The 25,533-nt window shown below is 37.7% G+C and overlaps 1 protein-coding gene across 1 annotated transcript; it reads left to right on the plus strand.

Annotated features, from left to right (window-relative positions):
* HDAC2 (histone deacetylase 2) lies at nucleotides 1-23,925 on the plus strand. The gene is made up of 14 exons (XM_058021044.1): nucleotides 1-191; nucleotides 7,381-7,493; nucleotides 7,831-7,948; nucleotides 8,830-8,904; nucleotides 9,210-9,348; nucleotides 11,099-11,240; nucleotides 15,530-15,622; nucleotides 15,721-15,829; nucleotides 17,252-17,392; nucleotides 19,239-19,347; nucleotides 21,435-21,565; nucleotides 22,449-22,604; nucleotides 23,338-23,395; nucleotides 23,597-23,925. Exons 1-14 carry the CDS (start codon nucleotides 140-142, stop codon nucleotides 23,625-23,627), a joined length of 1,467 nt encoding a protein of 488 aa, XP_057877027.1. The 5' UTR covers nucleotides 1-139; the 3' UTR covers nucleotides 23,628-23,925.
* The last annotated feature ends 1,608 nt before the right edge of the window (nucleotides 23,926-25,533 follow it).

The raw sequence follows: 25,533 nt of genomic DNA on the forward strand, positions 1-25,533 counted from the left end.
GGTCCGGCCCGCTCCCGCTGCTGGCGGTCCCGGCGTCGCGAGTTCCCGCTCTCCCGCCCCCTCCTTCCCACCCTCCGAGCCGGCTCCGCGCTCTCCTCGCCTTCCCGCTCCCTGCCCACGGCCCCGGCGCGGCAGCCCCATGGCGTACAGTCAGGGCGGCGGCAAGAAGAAAGTCTGCTATTATTACGACGGTGAGCAGGGCCGGCGCGGGAGCGCGCGTGCAGGAGCGGGGGGGCGCCCCTCTAATGGCCGCCCGGGGCGGGCTGTGTCCCCGGCCCCCGCCGGCACGGCCGCCCCTGCCCCGCGGGACGAGATCCTCTTTCTCCCGGCCCGGGCCGGCTCGGCTCGGCCCCGTGGCGGGCGGGGGTCCTCGCCGCCTCCACCTGCGCCGCCGCGCCCCGCTCCCGCCGTCGGCTCTGCTGAGCCCCGTGGGCCGGCGGGCGTGGGGCGGCGGGGCCGGGGGTGGTGGAGTCGGGCGGGGTGCGGGTCGGGGAGCTGCCCGGTCTGCCGGGCCCGGGGCTGGGTGCTGTGGCCATTGTTGCCCACCCCGAAAATACCGAAAATACCCACCACCCGCCCGAGCGCCATCCCCCCCCCCCCCCCAAAAAAAAAAAAAAAAAAAAAAAAAGAAGAAGAAGAAAAGTTGAGACACTCCCCTCCATCCGCTGAGCAGGGAGGCGTTGAAGCCGCTGCTGTGTCTGGCTCCTCCCCTGCAAAGAAAGTCCAGGCCATGTGTAGTTCTGGCACCTGGTGATTGTTGAGCTGAGGCCTTTCCGTGCCTCGGGCTTTCGTACCGCGGTCTGGGTACGGAGGGACAGGGGCGCTCCGCCCCCATCCCCAAAGCCAACACGGATCAGAGCGGAGCTCTGGCTCCCACGGGCCTCCCTTCCCGCAAAACGCGGAAAGTTGTGTGCGTGGGTGTTTAATAATAGTGGAATTTGAGTTGCATGCAGGCCCTCTGAGTTTGCACACTTGTATGGTGAGGATACGGGGGCTTGCGAGCTGCATTGTCAGTCGTGGCGAAAAAGTGCTTGGTTTCAGATATTTTCAGCAACTTGTTTGCGGTTTTCTCTGGTCCGCAACAGCAACAACTTTTAGTTTTCTTCGTGAGCTTGAATTTATTTAGCCCTTTTTGTACTGGGAGGTGAGCTGGATGGGCAGATTAGTTGAGAGATTTGATTAAATTGCCTCCTATTGTAACAATTTTGTACGATTGCATCTGAGGCTGGTCTTGGTAGTAGCCAGGAAACAGAGGTTGAGGATGTTCAGCCGTAGACCTTTGGTGTTTTCACCATTTTGGAAGTGAAGATAAGTGGCTAAACCCACTCGAGATAACAAAGGTTGTGTTGCTGTAGCAAACCTGCTATTCTTTGGAAATGGCAGATCTTGTGGGGCCTGTCTTGGCTTTTTTTTTAAACCACACTAAAGGAGGCAGAGTGGTGGTTGCCGCCCCCTTCTCTTTGTTGCTAGCACTGGTTCTTTGTTCAGCCTAAAGGGGAAAGGAGGCCCCTGTTAGGGATACTTCTGTTGAGGCTGGGATCTTACTTTTCCTAGGGAAGAAGAATAACTTTTCGCCTTGTTGAAAGAAAAACAACAGTGGTAGTTTAGAAGCTTTCTCTCTGAAAATATTTGCCTGTTTTAAAAGCAGTGTCCTTTTGTTTGTTTGTTTTTTTTTTTTTAAATTGTTTTTTTTCTTTGATAAAGTCAGGTAGCGTACTAGATGTTTATATATTGTTTTTCTGTGATTACTGGATTTTGGTACTCGATGCTAGCATTAGATTCCCTTAACAGCCAAAAAACCTGTGCTTGTGAAGAGTGGGGAGAAACTGCAAGAGGAACAAGTTTGGGGGTGGCAGGATAATGGTGACTCAAAGCAGTTACAGTTCATCTGTAGACTGGGATAAATGTAGTTAATAATGTAGAGAAAATAGTATCTGTTGTGCCTTAAAATAAATATTTTATATGTGACAGAAACAGTTTTGGAATATTTTTGATGTCTCATTTATTTGTGTTGCCAAATCCAACAATTATTTTATGTCTTTTGGAAAAAGGGTTATTAGAAGAAATTTTAGAGTTTATACCTAAAATAAATACCCTGATGCTACTATGTGGTTCATCTGGCAATTCTGAATATTTCTAACTATTGTACCAGCAAAGCCATTGAATCAGAGTGAAGGGAGTGTTTGAAGCCATAAATAACCCAAAACAAAAAAATACTGAGGTAGTGGTAGATCTCTAAAAGAATATAATGTCTGAAGTAAATTTCCCCTTTTTGGGTCATAATTGGCTCTCCACACATACTTTTACTGTTTCTTAAAAGTCACAGAGTAAAAAGTCTTGAAAAGTTCCAAAAGCACATATGCTTATCTTCTAAGATACAATAAACTTCCTCCTGCTTTTTGTGAAACTTGGTGAGATTGTCATTTAAGGTTGAATTTTTAAATTAGCCTGTCACTTTTGCAGTGTATTGCTGTTAAGGTGGTTTTTTTTCCCTAAATCTATGTTTTTAATAGCATTCATACTGTACTTGGAACCAATAAACTTTGAGTAGACAAAGCCTGATTTCATTACCTTGAGTTTGCTTGTAATAGGAAGTCAACCACATCCAGTTTGCAGAATCTTCATTGCTTGTGATCATGCTCAGGTCAGGAATTTGGCTTAAATTTAAACCAGAACACTATGGGAAAAACTAAAATACAAATTAAAATACTGTTGTGATCTTAAAGTATTTTTCATAAATGCTTCTGGTCTTGATACAGCTTAGCAAAGTGTGCTCCTCGCACTGCTTGGAACTGTGCTAGATGTGGAAGGCTGTCATAGCTTTTAGTTTAGTCTCTTACCATGTGTGTTCAGGTTTTTGTCATGGTTTTGCAGCGTTGTGGCTCAGGTAGTTTAGCTCTTCCAAGGTGTTGTACAGCTGCCCACAGCAGTGAGAACAGGCCCCAGATGGTCTTTCCAGCTCTGTGCTCCTGCACAGACCAGCACAGCTCTAGAGAATCGTGCAGCAACTGGTGTGGTTACTGTGAGTTCGTGTATTTATTCCATGCCAGTGGACTAGCAGTGTTGTTTAGATTGGCTCTTGTGCATAATTTAGTGTGGGTGTTCAAAAGACTCTACATTCATGAAAAATTTGAGAGATCTGCATCAGTTTGTTGGTTCCACCCATAAAGACAAGACTAAACCTGTTTTAGTAGAGCAGTGTGTTACTATAGTGGGGCACTGTTTGAGTAGTACTTCTAGTTAAAGCTTACATCTGCAGATAAAATGAACTTGGGTGTTTTCTGGAAATTCATCAGTACTTTCTGCCATGCCTTCCAAACGTGGTGGTGGTGTCCAGTCTCTGCTCAGGGCTCAAAAGTCAGATTTTTGCTACTCTTCTGCTGTCTGCTTAACTTTAAAACCTGAACAAAATGCCCAATCCTTCAGAAGCTAGTGCCATAATTTTAGGCCTGTTTGAATAGCTGTTTGTTTGACTCATCAGGCATTGGTGATCTTTTATTTTACATTCAGCTTTACATGAGTTCACCCCTTTGTATCGCTGAAGTCAATTCAGTGTAACTGCTGCTCTTAAGATATGTTTTTTCCATGTGGTTTCCATTGTGGCAATTAGGTTTCTTTGTATAGTACAGTTCTGAAATACCTCGCCATTTCATGGTAACTATACCTAAAATAAGCAGGATCCATGTACATAACAGTTTATCAGTTAAATGTTATAAAGTAATGTAACATACAAGTTACAAAGTATAAAAAAAGAGTGTAGATGTCATCTCTTGTCTCAAGTCAGTCACTTCAGACTGCTTTGTAATGCATAAATTTAATGGTGTTATTTTTCTGTATGTCATAGTGACTGGGGAAACTAATGCTTTTTTTGGGGACATAGTTTTTGTTAGTTGTGTGGTTTTGGGCAGAATTAAAATTCCTTTAGGACATGTAGCCTCTTGTATTTTTTTATGTTAGAATATTTTCTGTAGGCCTTGCTCAAGTCCTGGATAGACAAGCAGGTGTCTAAAACTCATCAAAGCAATCATGGGTTTATTTTTATTTGATAGTTCTCATCATTTGGCATGTAACTTGCATGAATTGAGAAGAAAAAAAAAAATAAATACATTTATTGAACCCAAAGCATGACAACGAGTGTAACCGTTTTCAGGTAGGTCTTCTGTATCACATAGTGAACAGTGTGGAGCAGTAAACTCTATAGTATTAAATGGGCACTTGGTTTGTCTCTCCTTAATTAAGGACTCAACTTTCCAGAGATTATATGTTGCTACTTCTCAATGGGAGCCATTTAGCTGGCATTTTTACTGATACAAAACACTAAATTTCAGTTTTTGAAGCCTTACTGTGAAAGATTAATAGATTTGCAGACTTTTTACACATTTTACACATTTACTTTGCATTTTTTCCCTTCTCTTCCTCATTCAGTTACTTTTTTTTTTGTATTTTCCATGTGTTCCCACACTGGTAGGTGATACACTGTGCTCATAACTCTTCTGCATGATTTTTACTTCTATGTTAGTAAGAGTTTACCTTTATATTAGTAAGTATAAAGTCAAGTACTCATGCTATCTGCAGTAATGATCTTGTGAGCTTGGCCTCTCTGTACCCATTCCTCATATGTACAGTTTTATGTACAGTTTTAGTTGGAGTTACTCTGGCAGAGGTTTGTGCAGAGCCAATTAGCTCCATCAGTGAGTGAGGTGTGCCATCCTCACACATACTAGTTCTTGCTACACCTTGCTTTTCTTCCCAATGTGCTCTAGTAAGGCTGTGACATATGAAGAGGAGATACATAAATTTCAGGATCAGTGGATGGACTGTTTGTACCAGGAAGTGCACCACATTCTTCACTAGGTAAAGGATGAGACACTTTTGACAACTTTATCTTCATCACAGTATGATGTCTCCATGATGGGTCCCCTTCATGATGTTAGTTGAAAATCAAGGTACTAATGAAGAAAGAGGATCTTTCATCTTTTCCTTCCTCACCCCTGCCTACATAGGCATCACTAATCCCTTGATACTTGATGGGCTTTTTGTCCATATGCTTTAACATTTTTTTTTTATGAGGCTAACACCAAAACCTTTATTTTTTAGTGATACTAAGACCTGAAAAATTAAAATGGTATTGTATTGCCTGTTGCTAAAGTGTATTATATTGATATCTATTGTTAGTCACTATTGCTGGCCTCTAATACAGAAGGATCAGTATTCTTCTGCCCGATACTCACCTACAGATCTTCTGTTTGACAAATAAACTCCCATTAAATCTACCAATGTGCCAATTCTTTTAAAATTCTCTTTTCTGGTAAAAAAAAAAAAAAAAAAAGAAAGCTAAAATGTGTGCTTGATTTATATAAATAACTGTATGCTGCAGTGTATGGCATATAGACTATGGATAAGCTAAAATTTGTTTAGTTGATTAATTGCAGTATATTGAAGGATGTGTTGCAAGTGTATTTAGGAAAATTTGTTAATTTTATTTTTTCTCTATTTCATATGAAAAAAAAATACAATTACATCATACATAAGATATAAAATAGTTCTTAATTGTATGCTTCCTCATCCATCAGCATTCTGAATAAAATGTCAGTGATGACTATAGAAGCTGAAGTAGTTAAAATTGAAATGATCTCTTAAAAACCTCGATTTTAAGCCACAGATGCATTTGTAATTAAGTTCCCTCAATAATATCACTTTATTTATAATCATTATTGTCCTAAAAAATCTCAAAATTTAAAGCTCTTACTAGCCTGAAGATTTTTTTAAATCTGGGATTTAACAGTACCTTCAAAACAAAAAGTGGAGCTAGCAAATGGTTGGTTTTCATCTTCTAGGCATTAGTTTCAAAGAGCTGTGATAGATTTTTTCCTAAACATCAAATATATAAGGTATTCTTTTGTAAAGTGCTTGAAAATGTTTTTGTTGGAAGGAAGGAGTTTATTTATACTCTTAATACTTTTTCTCTTGAGCTGCGTGTGACCAAACCTATAGGCTTGCAATAAGTAACTGACAAAAAGTGCTTTTCTTCCACTTAGTACCCAAGTTAGAAGGTCCAAACTCTTCAAAGTTCTTAAAACTTGGTATTTCTATTGTTATGGGAGCTAAGTATTGAAGGGTAGTTTTTCTACATCTTCTTCTTATGGTACATGGGGTTACATCTGTTTTCTTAAGTGTCCTTACTCTCCTTGTCTCTTTGAAAACTGAAAGCTTGAAGGATTTTAGAATGCTTTGAAACTTTTAATCTTACTGTAATACTTGTTTTTCTTGGTAGCTGGTGATGCTACTGCAAGCTGACATTTACCCTTCCTCCATGAAGCCCATGCTGAAGAGGTGAAACTAAAGTTGTTTTGTAGTAGTGCTGCTTCTTACCTCTGACTGAAAAAATTTACAAAGTAGTATGACATTGTGAAAATAGTGTTTCTTTTGTTCCCAGTGGACAAGGCAGAGCATGTTGAAGGATGTGAAAGAAAAATAAAAAGTTCAAGAAGGTAAAGTTCAGTAATCCTATTGGGAAATTGGGTCAAAAAGTGAAGAGGTGTTTTAGAAATCTACAGCTGAAAGCCATTGACAACTGGACTTAATTTATAAGCTTGTTTGTATTTCCAGGGACAGTTCTGTTTAAAATGGTTCATGTGTTGAGAATGTCAGTGCTCAAAGTGGGGTTTTGTGTGTTCTAACAATAGCTGAGGTCAGAAGAAAACTTACTACTAGCCCATGATAGCAGCTACTCCTTTCTTGGAAAAGAGTGTGAAATTTTTTATCTTAATTGTGTGCTTAGTTGGTCCCCAATGTATCAGGCTAATCTGGATTATAAGGTTCTTGTTAAATTATTGTGGATCTCCAGCAGCAGGTGTCTGGTGAAAGTGTGCATGTGGTTGCCACAATAGATCTGGAGTTTACTTCTGGATGTAACAGGGTTAGTAATTAAGAACAGGCTGAAGATTGTATCATAAATTCAGCTCATGCAAAATGGTAGATTTTATTAGGGCTTCTGTTATACTGTGGGCTTCTGCGATGCTATGTGGCAATGTCATCAGTGTCTCCTCTTGATTTCAATTCTGTTTCCCATTTTATTGTTCAGTTCTAGCCCAGTGTTGGGCCAGAACCTCACTCTTGTTTTGAAACCTTATCTTACATATAGTTTTGCTCTCCCACTCCTGTCTGCTTGTAGTCAAAGTGTTAGATTTGGCTTCTTTTTTTTCCTCTGTTTCTGACATACAGCAGTTTTTTTCCCTTGTGTTCATTTGAAGTATTCCCTTTGTGGGGTTTGTTTGTTTTCTGGAATCATACCTGTTTACTTATCTTCTGAGAATGATTAAGGGGCAATGAAACTTCTTTTGTAAAATGAATAGCTATTCTTTTGTGTATTATTGGCAGGTGATATTGGAAACTATTACTATGGACAAGGACATCCAATGAAACCTCACAGAATCCGAATGACTCACAACTTGCTGCTAAACTATGGCTTATACAGAAAAATGGAAATTTATGTAAGTATGGGCAACATGATGTCCACTGAAGCATTTTAAGTTATTTTTCAAGAGCTTCAAGTATTGTCACGCAAGTAAGTGGAGAGAGGTGGAAGTGAAAATAGAGAATATGTAAATAGTGTATTCAGAGCTCTTTTGTTTAGAAGTGAAGCAGTATTTAATGCAGTTGTATATCATAACAGAGTAGTCCTTGCTTTATGTAAAACACTACTAGTATAATTTTCCTTTCACCATTTTCCCTTCAAAGTAGGTGGGACTTCTTTCAGGTTGTCTGTTTTAACACAGCTGATTTTGCAGAGCACTCTGATTTGTTTCTTTAACTTGTTCTTGTTATCAGCGACCCCACAAAGCAACTGCTGAGGAAATGACCAAGTACCACAGTGATGAATACATCAAATTTCTCCGATCAATAAGGCCTGACAATATGTCTGAGTACAGCAAGCAAATGCAGAGATGTAAGTGCCAGCATCAGGCTAAGTCTATGTGTACATGCTTTTATGGTTAGCATTGTTTGAAGCTCAGTATCCACCAGTACAGAGAAATATTGTAACAAGAGTAAGTAGCATGTGCCTGCCTTTAGCTGCACTTTTCCATGAAAAGCAGTCATCTTGACAAAAATGTTCTTTAAGCATATGTAAGGATTTTTGCCTCTCCTTTCACAGGGTGTATTCTAGATGTGAAATACTGCTGCTAATGCTAAGGCTTGACGTGCAGATTGTGAACTGTTTGTCAAAGTGCCTTGAAATCTTGCTTAAAAAAATGGCTTTTAGAATACTAGAGGAGTAAAAGCAATGTGTGAAAATGTGTTTATGTCAAGAAAAGGACTCATTCCTCTTGCAGGGAGATAGTAAAAATTGTACATCATTCATGTTCTCCCTTTCATTAATTTATTCCTTTAATTATAGGAATGAGCTCCAAGTAGTGTTAGGAATGCAGTTTGACAGCTATTATATCAATTTTAAAGGCAGTATTGTAACCTCTTTATGATGCCTTATTGCCAGCAAATTATTTTTTTAAGTAGTTGTACTCTTTTTAACATGACCTATGTTAATCAGCATTTCTTCAAAAATCTAAAAATTATCAAACTTCTTCTTTCAACGAGGAGACAAATCTTCCAATAGAAACTAGAAATAATCTTAAAATAAAATTTTAAAAAATCTAGTATGGAGTTATGCTGTTGGGATTCTGGATTGTTTTCAGTGTTTAAAATAGCCTGATAAGTGAGATGGGGGAAAAGTAATTAAAATGCTGAATGAATTAGACAGCTGTGTTATCCATGTGTATATCAATGCTGTTGCAATGGTATTTTTAAAAAAATACTACATTTCTTATACAGTTAATGTTGGAGAAGATTGTCCTGTGTTTGATGGCCTGTTTGAGTTTTGTCAGCTGTCAACTGGAGGCTCTGTTGGTGAGTATAGGTTGTTTGCCAACTATTTTATAGCTTTACTGGGTTGATATCAGCAACTTAACATTTTGATTGTGCATCTAAAAATGAAGTAAATATAAGGGGTTTTCTATATATTTTAAAAATAATCCTATCAGTTACAGACTGTAAAATATGAGACATGTCAAGTATCTCACTCAATATCAATAAGAGATTTGTTCTAAATCAACTTATTTAAAAAATAAAATATTGTTTTATGTAGCAAATTTAAAGGCAATCAGAAATTTCTGACTCCATTTGCTTTTATTCTTCTGTGTGTCTTCTTACAGCTGGGGCAGTAAAATTGAACAGACAACAAACAGACATGGCTGTCAATTGGGCTGGGGGACTTCACCATGCCAAGAAATCGGAGGCATCTGGTTTCTGTTATGTCAATGATATTGTGCTTGCCATCCTTGAGTTACTGAAGTAAGTTTGTGATAGGCACGAGTTAAAATTAAAGAAAGTGTTAAATTCAGCTATTTAAATGTTTGAAGGTATGGCTTATAGTTATTATTTGAGTGAGTTTTCATAGCCCATGTTGAACTTTTACAGTTTCAATTAAGAAAGCTCCAAACTCTTCCTGGTTTGACTTCAGCAAGATATTCAAAATAAAATACAGACAAACTGAAAAGATAACTAATAGGAGATAAATCCAAGCAACAATGCACCCTGTAAAACACCATATGCTGTAATTCTAGATGGTGGGGAAGGACTAGAGTAGTGGACTTTAGAAAGTGGACAGGCTTACTTGCTTTCTGTAAATATTTCTGTAAAGTCTCCCGTTGCTACACATGGGGATAGAATAGTGGGCTAGATGGATCACTACCCTGATCCCTTAAAGCAGTCATTTGTACTCATAATCTTACACCCATTTGGTTTCACAATATGTCTTCTTGTTTCCTGTCACTTGATTTGTTACTGAATCAAACAGGAATATTCAGGGAAGATCTTGCACTGAGCTTCCTTGGATTATTACATAAATTAATATGGCTAGTTTTAATAAATAATGAAGTAGCAGCTGTGGTGCTGTGACTGCAAAATAAGAAATGAGGAATAATGAAGAGTGATCATATAGCTGACTTGAAACAATAATGCTTCACTAAAATTTCAAGTCCTGAGTGTTGCTTTTACTGCTTCAGAGGACTGTATCCTTACTAATAACACATAAATCCCATTCATTAGAAAAAATGTTTAAGGTATTTCACTCTTCTGAGTAGGACAGCTGATTTTGCTGGTGAGGAATGAGGGAAGTAGCTATAATCTGGAAATCTAGAGATGGAAAATGTTTCTAAAGACACTAAGGTTAGTTAATATTAGCACATTAAGACATTAATTTTAATGGACAACATATATTCAGGAGCTGTCTACAGTCTATGAAATATAATTTTCTGTGGTCCAGTCTTGAATTTTTAGCTTAATGTGCTTGTGAAGGAAGGAAAGAATCTTGTTAATAGTTATGGGTTGTGTAACCATGGGAAACTGTCCCTGAAATTATGGATGCTCAAACTCTCAGTACTGTGCAAAGCATGATGAAAATGCATCTTCTGATGACAGACTTTCTTCTTTACTGGAAAACATAAAATTTAAGGGATACTTGTTGTTTCTAGTGCTCCAATGTTTAAAATAAAACACTGATTTCTTTATCCATCTCCAACTGTCCTGAAATTTGCAGTATTTAAGAAAACAATAAACAGTAGTGTAATAAATTTATGCAAATTAAAGTGCAATACATTGGAAAATAAGAATGTGCCTCTCTACAAGCTAGAGAGGTGAAGAAGAAAAGTCAGTGGAAAATAAGTATTTATTTTTTGCGAGCTTATGGAACACAGACTGTTTTGGTAATTACTGAGAAGGCAGAAAGAAAGGCCTTGGGGTTAATGAAGGGGGTGAGTTCAGTAGATGTGAACAACAAAGCAATGTCAGCAGAAGCATGAGGTATAGTTTCTACAGAATGAGATAGTTTGGGGTGAATACTAAATTCCTTATTTTGATGAAGATAAACTTATTGTTTTTCAAATGTGCCAAGAATTCTGAGAGCGTATGGTCACATCAACCAAAATCATCACTGTGATCATAATCTTGGATTTTTGTGTCTGATTGGGGTTTTTTTGTTAGTGTTTTTCTTGTTTGCTCTCAGTATAACAGATAATGATGATTTCTTATATGTTCTTTCTAGGTATCACCAAAGAGTGTTGTATATTGATATTGATATCCATCATGGTGATGGTGTTGAAGAAGCATTTTATACCACAGATCGTGTCATGACAGTATCATTCCATAAGTATGGTGAATATTTTCCAGGCACAGGGGACCTTAGGGTAAGGTTGAATATAAAATTTCATTAGGTGATAAATTCCCTCTTACTGCCTTCCTTGTAGATACTTTTTTTTGCACTTCACTAAAATAAGTATGTCCAATAATGGTATGCAACAGTAAGTTTTCAGAAGAAATGTTAGCCTGGAGTGATGTAGAGTTGGGGAATCTTAGGAAAAAGAATACGGAATAGTAGAGAAATAAAATATTTATTTCTACATGAAATTAACACCTTCACTTCTGGATAAATATGCTGAAATATTTTTTCAATTATTATTAGTTTAATTCACACAGATTTTGGAGATGTCTCTAAGAAGACAGTGTGGTATATTTATGATTATCTGTGCATATCAATTCTGCAGCTACAGTGAAAAGTATCTGTTTACAGATTACCCTTTAACAGTCACAAGGCTTAAGCTACAGTTTGAATTTACTGTGTTCTATTTGACTAGTAATACAGTTGACTCATTTTGGGAATATTTCTTATGTCATGAAGTGTGTTTTGAGTTCTCATGATGCTCACCACCTAAGAACTTTAGCGTGCCCCATGTGGAATTGCGTACTGATCATTATACCTAGATTGAGAGAGGAGGGAGCATTTGCCCATGAAGAATTATCATTAAAGCTGTTGTAGAATCTCTGGCAAAGCTGAGACAGGAAACCAATTTTCCTGGCCCTTCATATTAATTTTAAGTTAGTCATTGCTCATGTTAGACACTTGTCTGTTAGAACAGGAACTTGTTCCACTTCACAGCTTGAAAGAGTATTAGAAGTATTAGAATTAATATATTCCTAGCTTCAAACTCATAAATTAAATCTCTTTTATCAGAGGCACTCCTGGGATATGGCATTCCTCTGCTGTTAGCAACTTTGCACATTAGTTTGTGCATACAGTTAGAAACCTTTTTTAAAAATTGTGAACACTTCTAACAAGTTGGCCTGCAAAAATGCTGTTCTGGGAGAGAATTCACTGTTTTTCTAATATATTTTAACTGATTCATAGGATAACAAATATTCGTATTTCAGCTAATACTCCTGAAAAGTGTATTTCCCAGCCTGTTGATGATTCCCAGAAGGCACAGGAGTGAGTGGAAGTTGAGAAGTGGCATGCAAAGCATTCAGTTCAGTGTAGCTGTTGTTGCTGAATGTTATTATGGTTGTTAGATTCTATTAAACTGTGTTCTAAATTGATTTAGGAAGAAATCAGATTATTTTTATTTGGGTGGTTTAACTCGACTGGCCACAAGGTGGGGTAGTGGTGCTTCAAACTAAAAGCAGCTCAGACCAGGATGTTTATGATGTCAAGCTGTTGTTGCTGAATTTGGCTAGATTTTTTTTTTTTTTTTTTTTTTTTTTTTTTTTTTTTTTTGGAAGGGTTAGATATCTTGGCTTTTTAGAAGCAGCACTTCCCGTTGACAGGGAAGTTTGTGGACTCTTCACCTCACCACACCCAGAACAAAGAATTAAAAGATAGCATAGTTGAAATAAATGGAAGACTATTTTATGGGGTTTGCGATTTATTTTTTCAGCAGTGTCAGTGAAAAACAGTATCTCAGGCATGGAAACTTTTTTCCTGAGCTGCTAGTTAGGATTTTGAAATGAGCATTGTCAGCATGCAGGCTCTAGCTGGCTTTAGTGCGATTATTGCATCGCCATAGGGATTTTTCCTATCTCCAGAGATTGCAAAGCTAACTGAACTGAAGGGAGAGCTAATTCTCTGAAAAGTCAGTGTTCCTTCTGGAGGCCAGTATTGTGTTGCTTACTTCTGCCTAGCTTGATCTGCCATTGATGGTTATTTTTATCAACTTTTCCAGCCAAATCTCTTTGGTTTTTTCCAATGGGCTGTTCTACAGCTTGTTTGTATAATTCTTTAGTTAGCTGATCTAGTTTGCTGATCAGGTTACATTTATTTGATGCAGGAACATATCATGTGTCAAAGGATGGTACTGTGATTGCAGCTCTGTCAGTGTAGATGAATCTGAAGTTTTCTAGTTCAGCAGCTTTCATCCATTTTCTACTGAATATGTTGTTCAGTCTAAACTTCCAATGTCCTCATTAAGTTATTTGGCCTTTTGCATATCTTGGATGATAGCACAAATTTTGCCATTTGTACACACAGATCAGTTGACACCATAGTTCTTCACAGTGGCCCAGGCTCTGTGAGGCAGCAGTTTGATCTGTTGGTGAATGGGAGGCTGCCAGAATGCTAAATTGTTTCTTCAGGTTTTAAAACTAATGCAAGCATCAGCTACAACAAAGGTCCATTAAGTAGCTCAAACAATTACTCTGTTTAGATGGTAGTTGTGTGAACATTTGACTTTGCTGTGTTTTAGGATAAGATCAATTTAATGATTTTTGGCTTTTTAATCTGTAAAACAAGACGAGGAGAGAAATGACCTCATGAACCATTGGTATTGACTTGCTGGAAAGCAGCTGTGTGAGAAAGAGGGCTCCTGGTGCACAAGTTAACCATGAGCCAGTTGTGTCCTTGTGGCCAAGAAGGCCAATGGTATCCTGGGGTGCATTAGGAAAAGCATAGCCAGCAGGTTTTGGGAAGGGATCCTGCCCCTCTGCTCAGTCCTGGTATAGCTAAATCTGGGGTGCTGTGTCCAGTTCTGGGTTCCCCAGTATAAGAGAGACATGGAGCTCCTGGAGTGAGTCCAGTGGAGGACAACAAATATGATGAGGCAACTGGAGCACCTCTCTTAGGAGGAAAGGTTAAAGAAGTTGACCCTGTTTATCCTGAAGGAAAGACACAGAGTGGACCTCATCAATACTTACAAATAGCTCAAGGGTGGGTGTCAAAAGAATGGGATCTGGTGAGTAAGGGGCAATGGACACAAACTGAAACACAAGAAGTTCCATCTGAATATGAGGAAAAACTACTTTAAGGGTGACAAAAGCACTCAAGTAGTCCAGCAAGGTTGTCACGTCTCCTCTGCATATACTGAATGCCCACCTGAATGTGATCCTGTGCAATCTGCTTCATCAGGGTGTTGGACTAGATGATCTCCAGAGGTCCCTTTCTGCAATTCTGGCCATTCTGTGATCACCTCAGAAAATTCAGCATGTGAAAGTCTAGATGATTCACTCTGGGAAATTCTGGGTAACTTGTACTTCAAATCAGCCAGAGTTGAGTTCAGCAGGGGTCTTTAGTGTCACTCATCTTGCAATACTATGAAATGTTACTAATGTGTTATGGCTAAAAAAAGTCAACTGTTAATATTGTGTCTGTGTTTCACTGGGCCACTTGTCCCCCTCCTCATCTTTGTCCTTTCCCCCTCACACCCTCAGTAAAAGTTGGTTACTGGAAGTGGCACATTCTTGATACATTCTCTGCTAAGGAGGCTTTGTTCAGGAATAGGGAAAAGTCAATAACTTTCAATAGGTAGTGTTGAGAAGTTTAGTATTTGTGTTGTTGGGTTATGCTACACATGACCTGTAGTTTTTCTAGGATATTTCTGCAGAACTATTGTTTGCAGAAATAGTTTACAATCAGACTGAACAGGTTAATTCTCACTGTCTGCTCTGCATTGCTGTCTGTGTATGTGTTGGTGATGAAATATATGGAAGAAATGGGAATGTGTGTCAAGCTGAGATCTTTAGCTTTTAAGGCAATCATCAAAATAGGGGTGGTGGGATTCAGAGTGTATTCACTTGATTTTTTTTTTGCAGTAAACCCTTTCTCTTAATACATAGTTTGTCTAGGAAAGCTGATAAGATAAACTACTGCAGTTCCTGGCTTGACCCCTGATGGAACTGAAAATAATTTGCATGTTTGTTTTTTTGGGGTTTGTTGTTCATTTAAGTCATCTCAGTTTCTTCAAGAGCGCTTCTGTAAGTGGCCCCTATTGGATTTTTCTTCTCTCCCTTTTGATGCAGCTACTTCCTCATCCTATGTTTAGGGCAATAACATGGTTTTAAAAACCTATCCAAGACCAAATTTTCTATGCAAGACAGAAAACATGGACCTTACTCTTCTTGGTTTTCCTACTTTTGTTTGCTTAGCTATTATTACCAGATTAAACTGATTGGTTATGATTTGTCTTTTTGTCTTAAATCTTTGAATTAAAAAATTGAGTGTACTTATTGCTATTTTAATCTTGGTGTCCAACTACTACACTCTAAAATGATTTTATGGGAGAACAGGAATTGAGTAAACTCTGCCTCTTATCCCTCGCAGACATGTGTAATGGTACAGAATAGCTCGGCAGACTTGTGTAGGCTTTTTTTCATGATACCATACCATGTATTTTTGTGTTTGTATTAAAGCATTTATCATCTTTGCTTGTAGGACATTGGTGCTGGAAAAGGCAAATACTATGCTGTCAACTTTCCAATGAGGGATGGTATAGATGATGAATCGTATGGACAGATATTCAAACCAGTGAGTGCTTTGTTTTTTGTTTTTAGACTCTCTGAAAACTACTGGTTTTGTGTTTTCATGATGTCAGTTAGTGACTCACTGTTTTATATTGATTATAGATTATATCTAAAGTAATGGAGATGTACCAGCCCAGTGCTGTGGTATTGCAGTGTGGAGCAGATTCACTGTCTGGGGACAGACTGGGATGCTTTAATCTTACTGTTAAAGGTAAGCAGAGAAGTGTCTGTTTGTTGTCTGTAACTTTTTACTTATTAGAAACCTCTGCCCTTCATACTGTTTTTCAAGATACTTGCATGATGAGGACTGGAGTCACAAAGATTTTGTTCATTACTATGATTTATCACTTCTTTCTTTGCTATACAGGGATGGCCAAAAGAAACGCAGAAGTTGCCTCTTTCTTTTTGTCCATCTAAAAAAGTTAAGGAGCATGGTTTTCCATGTGCTTCCTGGCCACTCAAGTGATTCCCTTTCTTCTATGTACAGGCTTTCTGTAGCTTTTAAACAGTGTCCTGGAATGACAGGACAGCAGTCATCTTACAACTTACAAGGCATCAACACTTACAATGATGGGCAAATAAAACTAGTTAGTAGTCAACTTAGTAGAACTACAGGTGCTAAACATCAAACACCTTGTTGGGTGTAAATAGGTATTACTGAAATGACAATACTTCACTGCATTGTTAAATTTGTAATGGTGTTTGTTATACTGAGCTATATGTTAACCATAATTTTAATTAATTCTCATGGAATTAATTTATTTTAGTATTACCTAAGTTGCTGTCTGCAATTTTAATTCTCTAAATTGGGATGTTATTTAGCAAGTAGCAAAACTGTTACTGTTGTTGTTATTATTGTTATTATCATTGTTATTATAATTTTAAATGACAAAATATTAAATGTATGACCAACTGTTGGTATGCCTTCAATCCAGCCCGTTTAAATCATGAGTTTTCTTGGTTTTGTGGTTTTTTTTTTTTTAATGTGACAATTAGAGTTTTGTAGGCAACAAAATGCAGTATAGTATCTGTTGGGTCTGCAGTGTTTCAGGGTTCTTTTCTTGATTTGCACCAGGTGGCAAAGCTACTTCAGTTGCCCATACAGCTCAGATTTTTTCCCATCTTACATATCTTGGAAAGCAAGAGAGCTGCTGCCTCCTACAGATGCCTTTCAGTATGCTGTATCTCCCTGGAGTGTGTACTGTCTTGGCACCAGTTCACTCTGTAAGCAAGACTTAGCAACCTCTAATACAGGTTCAAGTTTAGAAGTAGGAAGGACCAAGTACTGATTTTGTTTTCCCTTCTTCCCCCATGGCATTTGAGTGAGAAGTTGTCCCTAAATTTGTCACTGTGTATGACATCAGTTATGAAAAGACAAAACAGTTACTCTAGGAGCATTTCAGAACAACAGCAATAAACCATCATGCAAAGTCTCTGAAGCCTGGGATGGGTGATGTTCACTGTGTTTTGTGCATTTCTAATCTGTAGGTCTAGGGGGAGACATCTCTGTTTGAATCAATTCAGTTCTTATTTGTTAAGTGTGACTGCATATGTCTAATTAAATAGTTTGTTATATATTTTTCTGTTTAATAGATATCTTGCATGTATTGTCAACCCTCTTTTTGTTTTACAGGTCATGCTAAATGTGTGGAAGTTGTAAAGACTTTTAACTTGCCATTGCTGATGTTGGGAGGAGGAGGCTACACAATTCGTAATGTTGCTCGATGCTGGACATATGAAACTGCTGTTGCCTTAGATTGTGAAATTCCTAATGGTAAATATTAATATTTTATATATAAACAATCATGGGAGATTTTAAGTAAACAGCAGATATTTGTGTATCTGGTTGTAAAGCATCAGTTTAGAATAAACTAGGTAGAAAATTATTGCTAGGATTTAGCCAATAAATTTTCAGTATCTTATGCATTAAATAAACGTTAAGTATTTAGAGCTTTTTTTTATGCCTTAGCAATAGCTTTAAATGACTGAATCACTTTTCGAAAATTCAAAATACAAAACTTATGGAACCTTTCTTGTAAGTATTTCTAGTATGAATATCATCATTATGAAAGAATATATACTGCATTTTGATTGTACTGGTGTCAACCTGTAAGTTTTATAACACAGATATGGTGTACCTAAGAAATTATTGACTGTGCAAGTGTCCATTTTACATAGCAAAAGTACTGTTTCTTCATTTTATCTGACAAAAGTAGCTGTGAAAGTGTATTGACTTCCACTCTTCCATTTTACTCAATTTTAGCTATACAAGCTGTCTTAAAATTTAAAACCACATAAAACAAATAGACTGCTTTAGAATACTTAAATACTGAAGTAATTTCTCTGAGGAAGATCCCTAAAGATCCTGAACTCCTTTTACTTCTGAGCAAATATGCTCCTGGACATGCTTTTGGAATGCCATTTACATAAAATTGCTGTTTGGAGTGATTTGTTGCAAATGAGTCACTGCCGGTTTGCATGTTGAACCGCAACTTTTGTTGATAACTTGTTGCTATTCATGTATCTCTTGGTGGATTCAGTGTTTCTATCTGACTTCAGCAGAATGCTTCTGTCTGTGAGAAAAGACTATTTGGAATGTGCCTTTCAAGATACATATTTTTAATGTCAAAATATATTCTTTGTCAGCCAAAGCTTTTGAAGGCTCAGTAGTAGTTCCTTATCTTGGGACTTTTTTTCCATTAGCATCTCCCTTTCAGTGGATTACATATATATATGACGGTTTTTGGATTTTTTTTTTTTAACATTCCTCTCTACTTTTTGTGTCCCTGTCATCTTTAATCTGTTCTGAGAAATAACCATGCATTTCTAAATGTTGCAATAGCTGCAATGTCTGCTTTCTATCCACTAACCAATATGATTTATCCTGTAACAATCATAAAGGAAGAAAGACAGAAGACATAATTAAAGATGGATTTCAGTGTCTTATTGCTTAAAGGTTCTCTGGATTTTTTTTTATATTTCTCTTACTTTATCTGGAAAGATACAGATATATTCAATACAAAATACTGCAAAATATAGCAGTGTAAAATAGCTGTTGTCTTGGCTATCTAGTCTTCATCAACTTCATTTTGGTGGTTCAGCATTCTAGTCAGGGGACCTTTTTCTGTGAAAATGCAAAAAGCGGGGTAAGGAGGGAAACAGACTGAACCAGTCAGCACCACTGAACCAATGTCCAGCACTTAGCAAGGATATTGAACTGCCTTATAACAAGTATTAAACTTGTCCTGAAGGAATATTTTGAATGGTTCACTTAAACCTTTCAAACTGGACTAACTGTGAAAACATCTACAAGAAATCATCAATTAATCTTCTTTTTCCTGCAGAAGTATAATTTTTAATTATTTTTTCAAAATTTTATTGAGTTTTTCAGTGTGTAATTGCAGTAGATCTTTCTCTTTGCATTTTGCCAGCAAATTTAAGTTCATTTATTGAATAATTTAGAGGAATAGTGCTGAGGAGTCCTGATGATAAGTATTGCTTGTTTGAATGCTTAGGGTTTGATGGTTCTCTAAGTAAAATCCTGTTAAATCTACTGTTGTATTTAAAATGTTTAAAATCTCTTTTTGGGTAACAAAGTTGTCCTGGTGTTTGGTTTATAGAGTTGCCATACAATGACTACTTTGAGTATTTTGGACCAGACTTCAAGCTTCATATTAGTCCTTCAAATATGACTAATCAGAATACACCAGAATATATGGAGAAGATCAAGTAAGTAATGATTACCTTATCTATCAAGTAGGTCATGTGGATCATGTTTCTCCACAGGTTTAATTATTAGGCAGTTTTGAAAACTGAATGCCTTTCCCTGTTCACTAAAAATAAGTACCAGAATAGAGCTGACGTGTTTTTCATTTCTGTCAGGGGTTTTTTGGAAGTCTCTTCTTCCAACAGAATGCAGCCTTATGAAGTCTTATGACTATAAAAATGAAAATTTATGACCCAGCTTGGATTTTTTTTTTCCAGCATATGAAAAGATGACTGTTTTACTTAGATTCCTATTCTAATTTTGCAGAAACTTTATCCTGCCAGGAAAGAAGCTGGTGTGCCATGATGACTAGGATTTCTAATTCTCAGCTCCATATCTAAACATGGACTGAGAATGTTATTCTTTGTAGCTGTCAGTTGCAAAAATAAAAAGCCATATGCAAGCTCGAAAATCCAAAACTCTGGAAAGACAGTGATATGTGTGCAGGCAATCGAGTGGCTTTGATTTGACAAATCCACAAGGTTTGATCAGTGCTCATTGATAAGCTATGGTGGTTGTGTATTTTTAGGCTGTGCCACTTTTGATGCTTAGTTTTTTCCTTCTCTCATCTTGACATTTTCACTGGAAACAAATATTTTACTTCAGGGGTGAAGTAATGCATACATAAAACCAACTTTGTGCTAAACTGGTAGGATGCAATTGGTTAGCCTGAATTACTCTTGGCTTACTGTGCTTTGTCCTTGCTCTGGGTTTAAAAGAATGAACTTCCACCCCTGCCCCAAGTTTTAACAGGCTGTTAATAGTACAAATTCTTTTGATAATGAAAAATAGCTGAATAAAGATGTGAAATTGCATGTATAAGTTTGCCAACACCTGCTATAACCTTTAAAACTGTCAAATTGCAAATTTCACCAAAGCTGTTAAAATACTAATTTTTAAGTGATTGGTATACAGACTATGATGGGTATTCGTAGCACAACTATATCAATCACAATCAAATGAAAGGAGTTTAAAATGTGTGATGGGAGAAAAAGCCCATTTATTTTTTGTTAATACAATTGTTCAAAATTTCTCAGCAGTAATGTAGTTTTCCAGCTGGTGATCTGCCAGGCTGCTTGCTGTATGGCATATATTGTTGAACTTTTGTGGTACAAGTAGGCTGCAAAACTTGCTGCTACAATCCCAGGCAGAGATTGCTCTCTGTCAATAGAAAAAACACAGTCTCACTGTCTTGTACTAGCACCCACAAGATCAAAGACTCATTTTGGAGACTCCTCCTTCAGTTCATTGTGTGCTTTCACAGACACCTGGCTTTAGGGAGCTCCCATGCATGGCAAAACTACTTTGCCAGGTCATGTGATTTAAACAGAGGCAGAGACTCTAAAGATTCAAAAAAAGCACCAGTTACCCTTTAGCCCTTCAAATTGTGCAGAAGAATGCTAAGATAATTGTTGCAAATGCTGATATTTGATGCTTCCCAAGCCTGCCTTTCTACTTGTACTTTGGAATGATAGTTTTGAGTCCCAAAAGAAGCCCAGTATCCTCTTTTCTGGCACATGGTGCTTTGGAGTATATACTCTATCAGGCTGCTTAGACAGGATAGAACTTGTCTCTGTTCTTCCTGAAAAAGCCAATAAGGAAACATATCCAGATGAATTAATTTTGTCATTGCTGCTCACAGTTGGGAAGTCTTCATGCTTTTAAGTGTCTGACTGTTTTCTAAGAAACTAGAGAATAGTGCATTTATCTAACTAAATACTCTAGCTTATTACAGAGTAGTGCTGACACCAGTTTAGCCCACGTGGGCAGTACTTGTACTTGACCCTGTAGGGAATTAACAATGGAAGTTGATTGAAATAAGTATCTGTAAAGTACAAAGAAAATGATGTTCAAGTACACTGTGGATACTAATGATCTCATAGGGATGGAAAACTTCCTGAACTTGACAATCTAATTTTTTTAAATTAAAAATGAAGCTGACTCTAAAGCAAAGCCAGGTTAACTTTGAATGCAGAGTTCAGACCTTCATAGAAATCCAAGGAAGTGCTACTTCTGTGTAGTAATAACTTTTCTTGTCTGTTACTCGCAGGCAACGCTTATTTGAGAACTTGCGCATGTTACCTCACGCACCTGGCGTACAGATGCAGGCCATTCCTGAAGATGCTGTTCATGAAGACAGTGGAGATGAGGATGGAGAAGATCCAGACAAACGCATTTCTAGTAAGAAATTATGCTCTTCATGATAGAACATGTCTATAGTTGTTATGGATTTAATTGCTCAGAACCTAAGTTGTAGTAGTGTGCAGTATTGGAAGACTGGACCTTTTGTTTCCTGAATAAAAAAATTTGCCTCTGATCTGCCACTTTTGGTGTTTTTAAGGTGGCATCCACATGCACATTTGAACCTCTTAAAGGGTCTAATGAAGTGCTGGAAGAGCCCTGTGTTTTTGCATTTTGTGGAACAGCATGGCTATTTCAAATCTATAATAGATATTTCAGAAGGCTTCATTAGTATTAACTAAAGAAACAGTAATCTACTTCTTTTGTGACTAACAAAAGACAGAAACTATGTTTCCCTTTGAGGTAGTATGAGATACAATGTTTAAAGGGAAAAAAAGCCTTTTATTTTCTTTGTTGTGAGACAGATTTTCCATATTTGCGACACTATCCTTGACTTTATAAGTCATACCCCTTCCATGAACTTTGAGTTCTTCTTGAGCTATGGCCAAGAGTTTGCTGCTACCTTTAGTCTTTTTTGATGGAGATTAGAATAATTCTATAACCTCTTATTAGTGCACCATCCATTTGCTGGACTGTTGAAATAATTTTTTCTCCTGTGATTTAGTTTTCAGTATTTGAAGTTTTATCTGATAAATGGTTAAAATATTCCCACCCTCCCCCTGTGTTTCTGCAAACCTGTTTTTTGGAAGTTATTGTGTGAGTCCCAGGGTATCTTGAAAAATAAGTGGATTTCACTGTAATTTAGTTTATCAGCATTAAATGATTACAGTATATTACTACTCATTCTTAATTTGATAGTTTTTTATTAGGCCTGTTGTAGTTGGACTTTTTGATTAATTAATGCCATAAATCTGAATCCTAGTTCGAGCCTCTGATAAGCGCATAGCCTGTGATGAAGAGTTTTCAGATTCTGAAGATGAAGGGGAAGGTGGACGACGAAATGTTGCAGATCATAAGAAAGGAGCGAAGAAAGCCAGAATAGAAGAAGACAAAAAGGAGACTGAGGACAAAAAAGCAGGTAGGACTGCAGTGAGGTTTCATCCTGTATTTTAGAACTGCAAATGTCAGTCCTGCCAGAAGAGAGATGTTTTATCTGGTAACAAGAAGAGAGATGTTTTATCTGGTTAACAGTTAATTTGCTGTTGAGATGACATATTCTTTTCCATCATTTTCAAATCATCTATTTTAAATTAATCAGTTTCAAGATACAGTTATTCAGACTAGTACAATATTTTCAGGCAAGGGTTATTGTTTCTTCCCCACAAGTTGAAGTCTTAGAGTTAGGGATTTGTATGACTTAATGAAAATAGAGATGAAAAAATATACATTGGACAAAACATTTGTTCCTGTTTGCTTTTGTGGGGTGAGCCAGCTCGTTTTCTCTGGAACAGAAACCAGATAGGCTTCTGGGGACAGTGTAATTCCAAGGACTCTTGATTTTTCTAAGAACTGGATACATCTTGAGCTCAGGGGAACTCCAGATCTCATTACTGCATGCCATCATTATGGCCAGTGAGAGAGACCTTGCCTTGGGGCATTCTGAATCACTTGGCATTGTGCCCAGACCTCTCCTTTGGATGGGTGCATTTAACACTACACTTTAATATGTAACTAGTGACTTCTTTTAAAAGCCAGTTTCCTCTGGCTAGAAATACAAACAAAATAATAAACGTGGTCATGGTCTTTACCTCTTAAGTATTTTAAGGCTTTCTTGCATCTTTTGGTATATTTAAAATCTTGTGATTTTTCAGATGTTAAGGAGGAGGATAAAGCCAAGGACAGCAGTGGTGAAAAGACAGATGCCAAAGGGTAAGCACTAATTAATTAATAATGACATTTTGTGCAGAGTTTGTTAAGTCAGTACTGTGTCATATTTTTCAGTTCTGTGGAGATCACTTTCAGTTCCTCATAATACTAAATATTTTAGAATTATGACTAGTAATTTAAAATTGCATTTCTAAATCAGTTAATTAAAAAATAAAACAATACTTTTTTTTTACCTTTGTACAGAGCAAAATCAGAACAGCTCAGCAACCCTTGAACAAAAGATAGCCTCTCATCAGTTGCAGAACATAATACTAGAGTCTGAGAATACCCAAAAGGAGAAAAGTTTTCGTATGGAGAGAGACTGCTGATTTCATTTTGTACTATTTGGCATGGACTGTATTTATTTTCAAACGGCTTTGTTCTGTTTTTTGGCAAGTTGTATTGTGAGTTTTCTAATTATGAGGCAAAAATTCCTTTCTTCACCATGCTTTATGTAATAGTATTTAAAAATGGATGTGAGTTATTATGTTAAATGTCTAAACTGATCTATTAAAGTAATTTGCCTTTCCTGAGCTGATTTTACCTTTTTTGTAATTTTATCTTTATTAAAAAAAAAAAAAAAATTGCACGTGGTTGTCTTTTGTCCATCATTGACCTCCAAAGAGGAAAAACTGTATAAATTAGGCAGACTTATCTGTGGGACAGCTGGCAAACAGGCAAGTTGAGCTGTGCTGCTTTCCTTGACTCCACACATTCCAGCAGTTCCTACATGAGATGCAAACACATGTATGGGTATACAAGTGAGATTTGAACAGGCTGAATAAACTGGTGAAGGGATGCTGGAATAACCTCATTGTATGAACTCACATTTTAATGTGAATGTTTAAAGCTTTGCAGTCACATGCCTTGTACTGTCTAAGAACCTTCCCCACCATCAGAATCCACCTAAAAAAATGATTCATTTGCTGTTCATGAAATCAGTATATGGTCATCTTGCAAAGCTTGCAATATAGCAGGAGAACATTTGGATTTAACTTAAAATTCATTGTAGTTTTTCTACAAATATGAGCAACATAAAACTTTCTCACCCTTACAGAGAAAGGATTTTACTGCCTACCCCGTTCATTGATTAATGAGTTAGTTCTGGTGCCTGAATTGAATAAAGACCTCAGTGTCTCCATTCCCCTTTTTTTTTTTCTCAATCTACAATTGTCTTACAGGTTGATATTTAATGAAATATATAAGTTTCGAAATCAAGATTTCAGAGCAGTGAACGCAGAAGTTAGCAAAACTGCACTGCCACTCAGTCTTTTTCCTTTTTTTTCAAATATAAATTTTTCTTGCTGCTTTTTTAACCTATTTTCTCTCTGTGGTTGTGGTATATGTTGATATGGTGCCTGACACACCCCAGGTCAAAACTTGCCTTGCTGGCTGCCAGGGCACTGCTGACTCATGTTCCACTTGCCATTGACCAGGACCCCCAGGTCCCTTTCCACAGCACTGCTTCCCAGCCTCTTGTTACCCAGGCTGTCCATGCATCCAGGGCTGCCCCAAACCAGGTGCAGTATCCAGCACTTTCCCTCATTGAACTTCAAATGGTTGGTGATTGCCCGATCCTCTGATTTGTCAAGGTCTCTCTGCTGGGCCTCCCTGGCCTCGAAGGAATCAATAGCTCTTCCCAGTTTTTTATCATCTGTGACCTCACTTAGTGTCCCTTCCAGTCCTGCATCCAAGTCATTTATGGAGATGTTGAAGAGCACAGGGCTGGGGATGGAGCCCTGTGGGAAACCCATCAGTGACAGGTCACCAGTCCAATGTCACCCCATTCCCTGTAACCCTTTGTGCCTGACTGGTGAGCCAGTTGCTCACCCATGGCATGATGTGTTATCCAGCTGTGTGCCTGACATTTTGTTCAGAAGGATACTGTGAAAGGAAGTATTGAAAGCTTTACTGAAATTAAAAAATATTACATCAGCTGGATTCCCTTGATCAGCCAGATGGGTTACCTTGTGAAAAGGAATCAGGTTTGATAAGCAGCACTTTCCTGCCATGAAGCCATGCTGGCTGTGACCACTGACTGAGTTGTCTTTCAGATGTTTTTTCAATATTGTGTGAGGAAGAAAGTTTTATTTTCTTAATGCCTTTTTAGTATATGCTTTGGTTTCTGGTTTTTTTAGTCT

Source organism: Melospiza georgiana, chromosome 3 (genome assembly GCF_028018845.1).
Source record: "Melospiza georgiana isolate bMelGeo1 chromosome 3, bMelGeo1.pri, whole genome shotgun sequence".
Classification (NCBI taxonomy): Eukaryota; Metazoa; Chordata; class Aves; order Passeriformes; family Passerellidae; genus Melospiza; species Melospiza georgiana.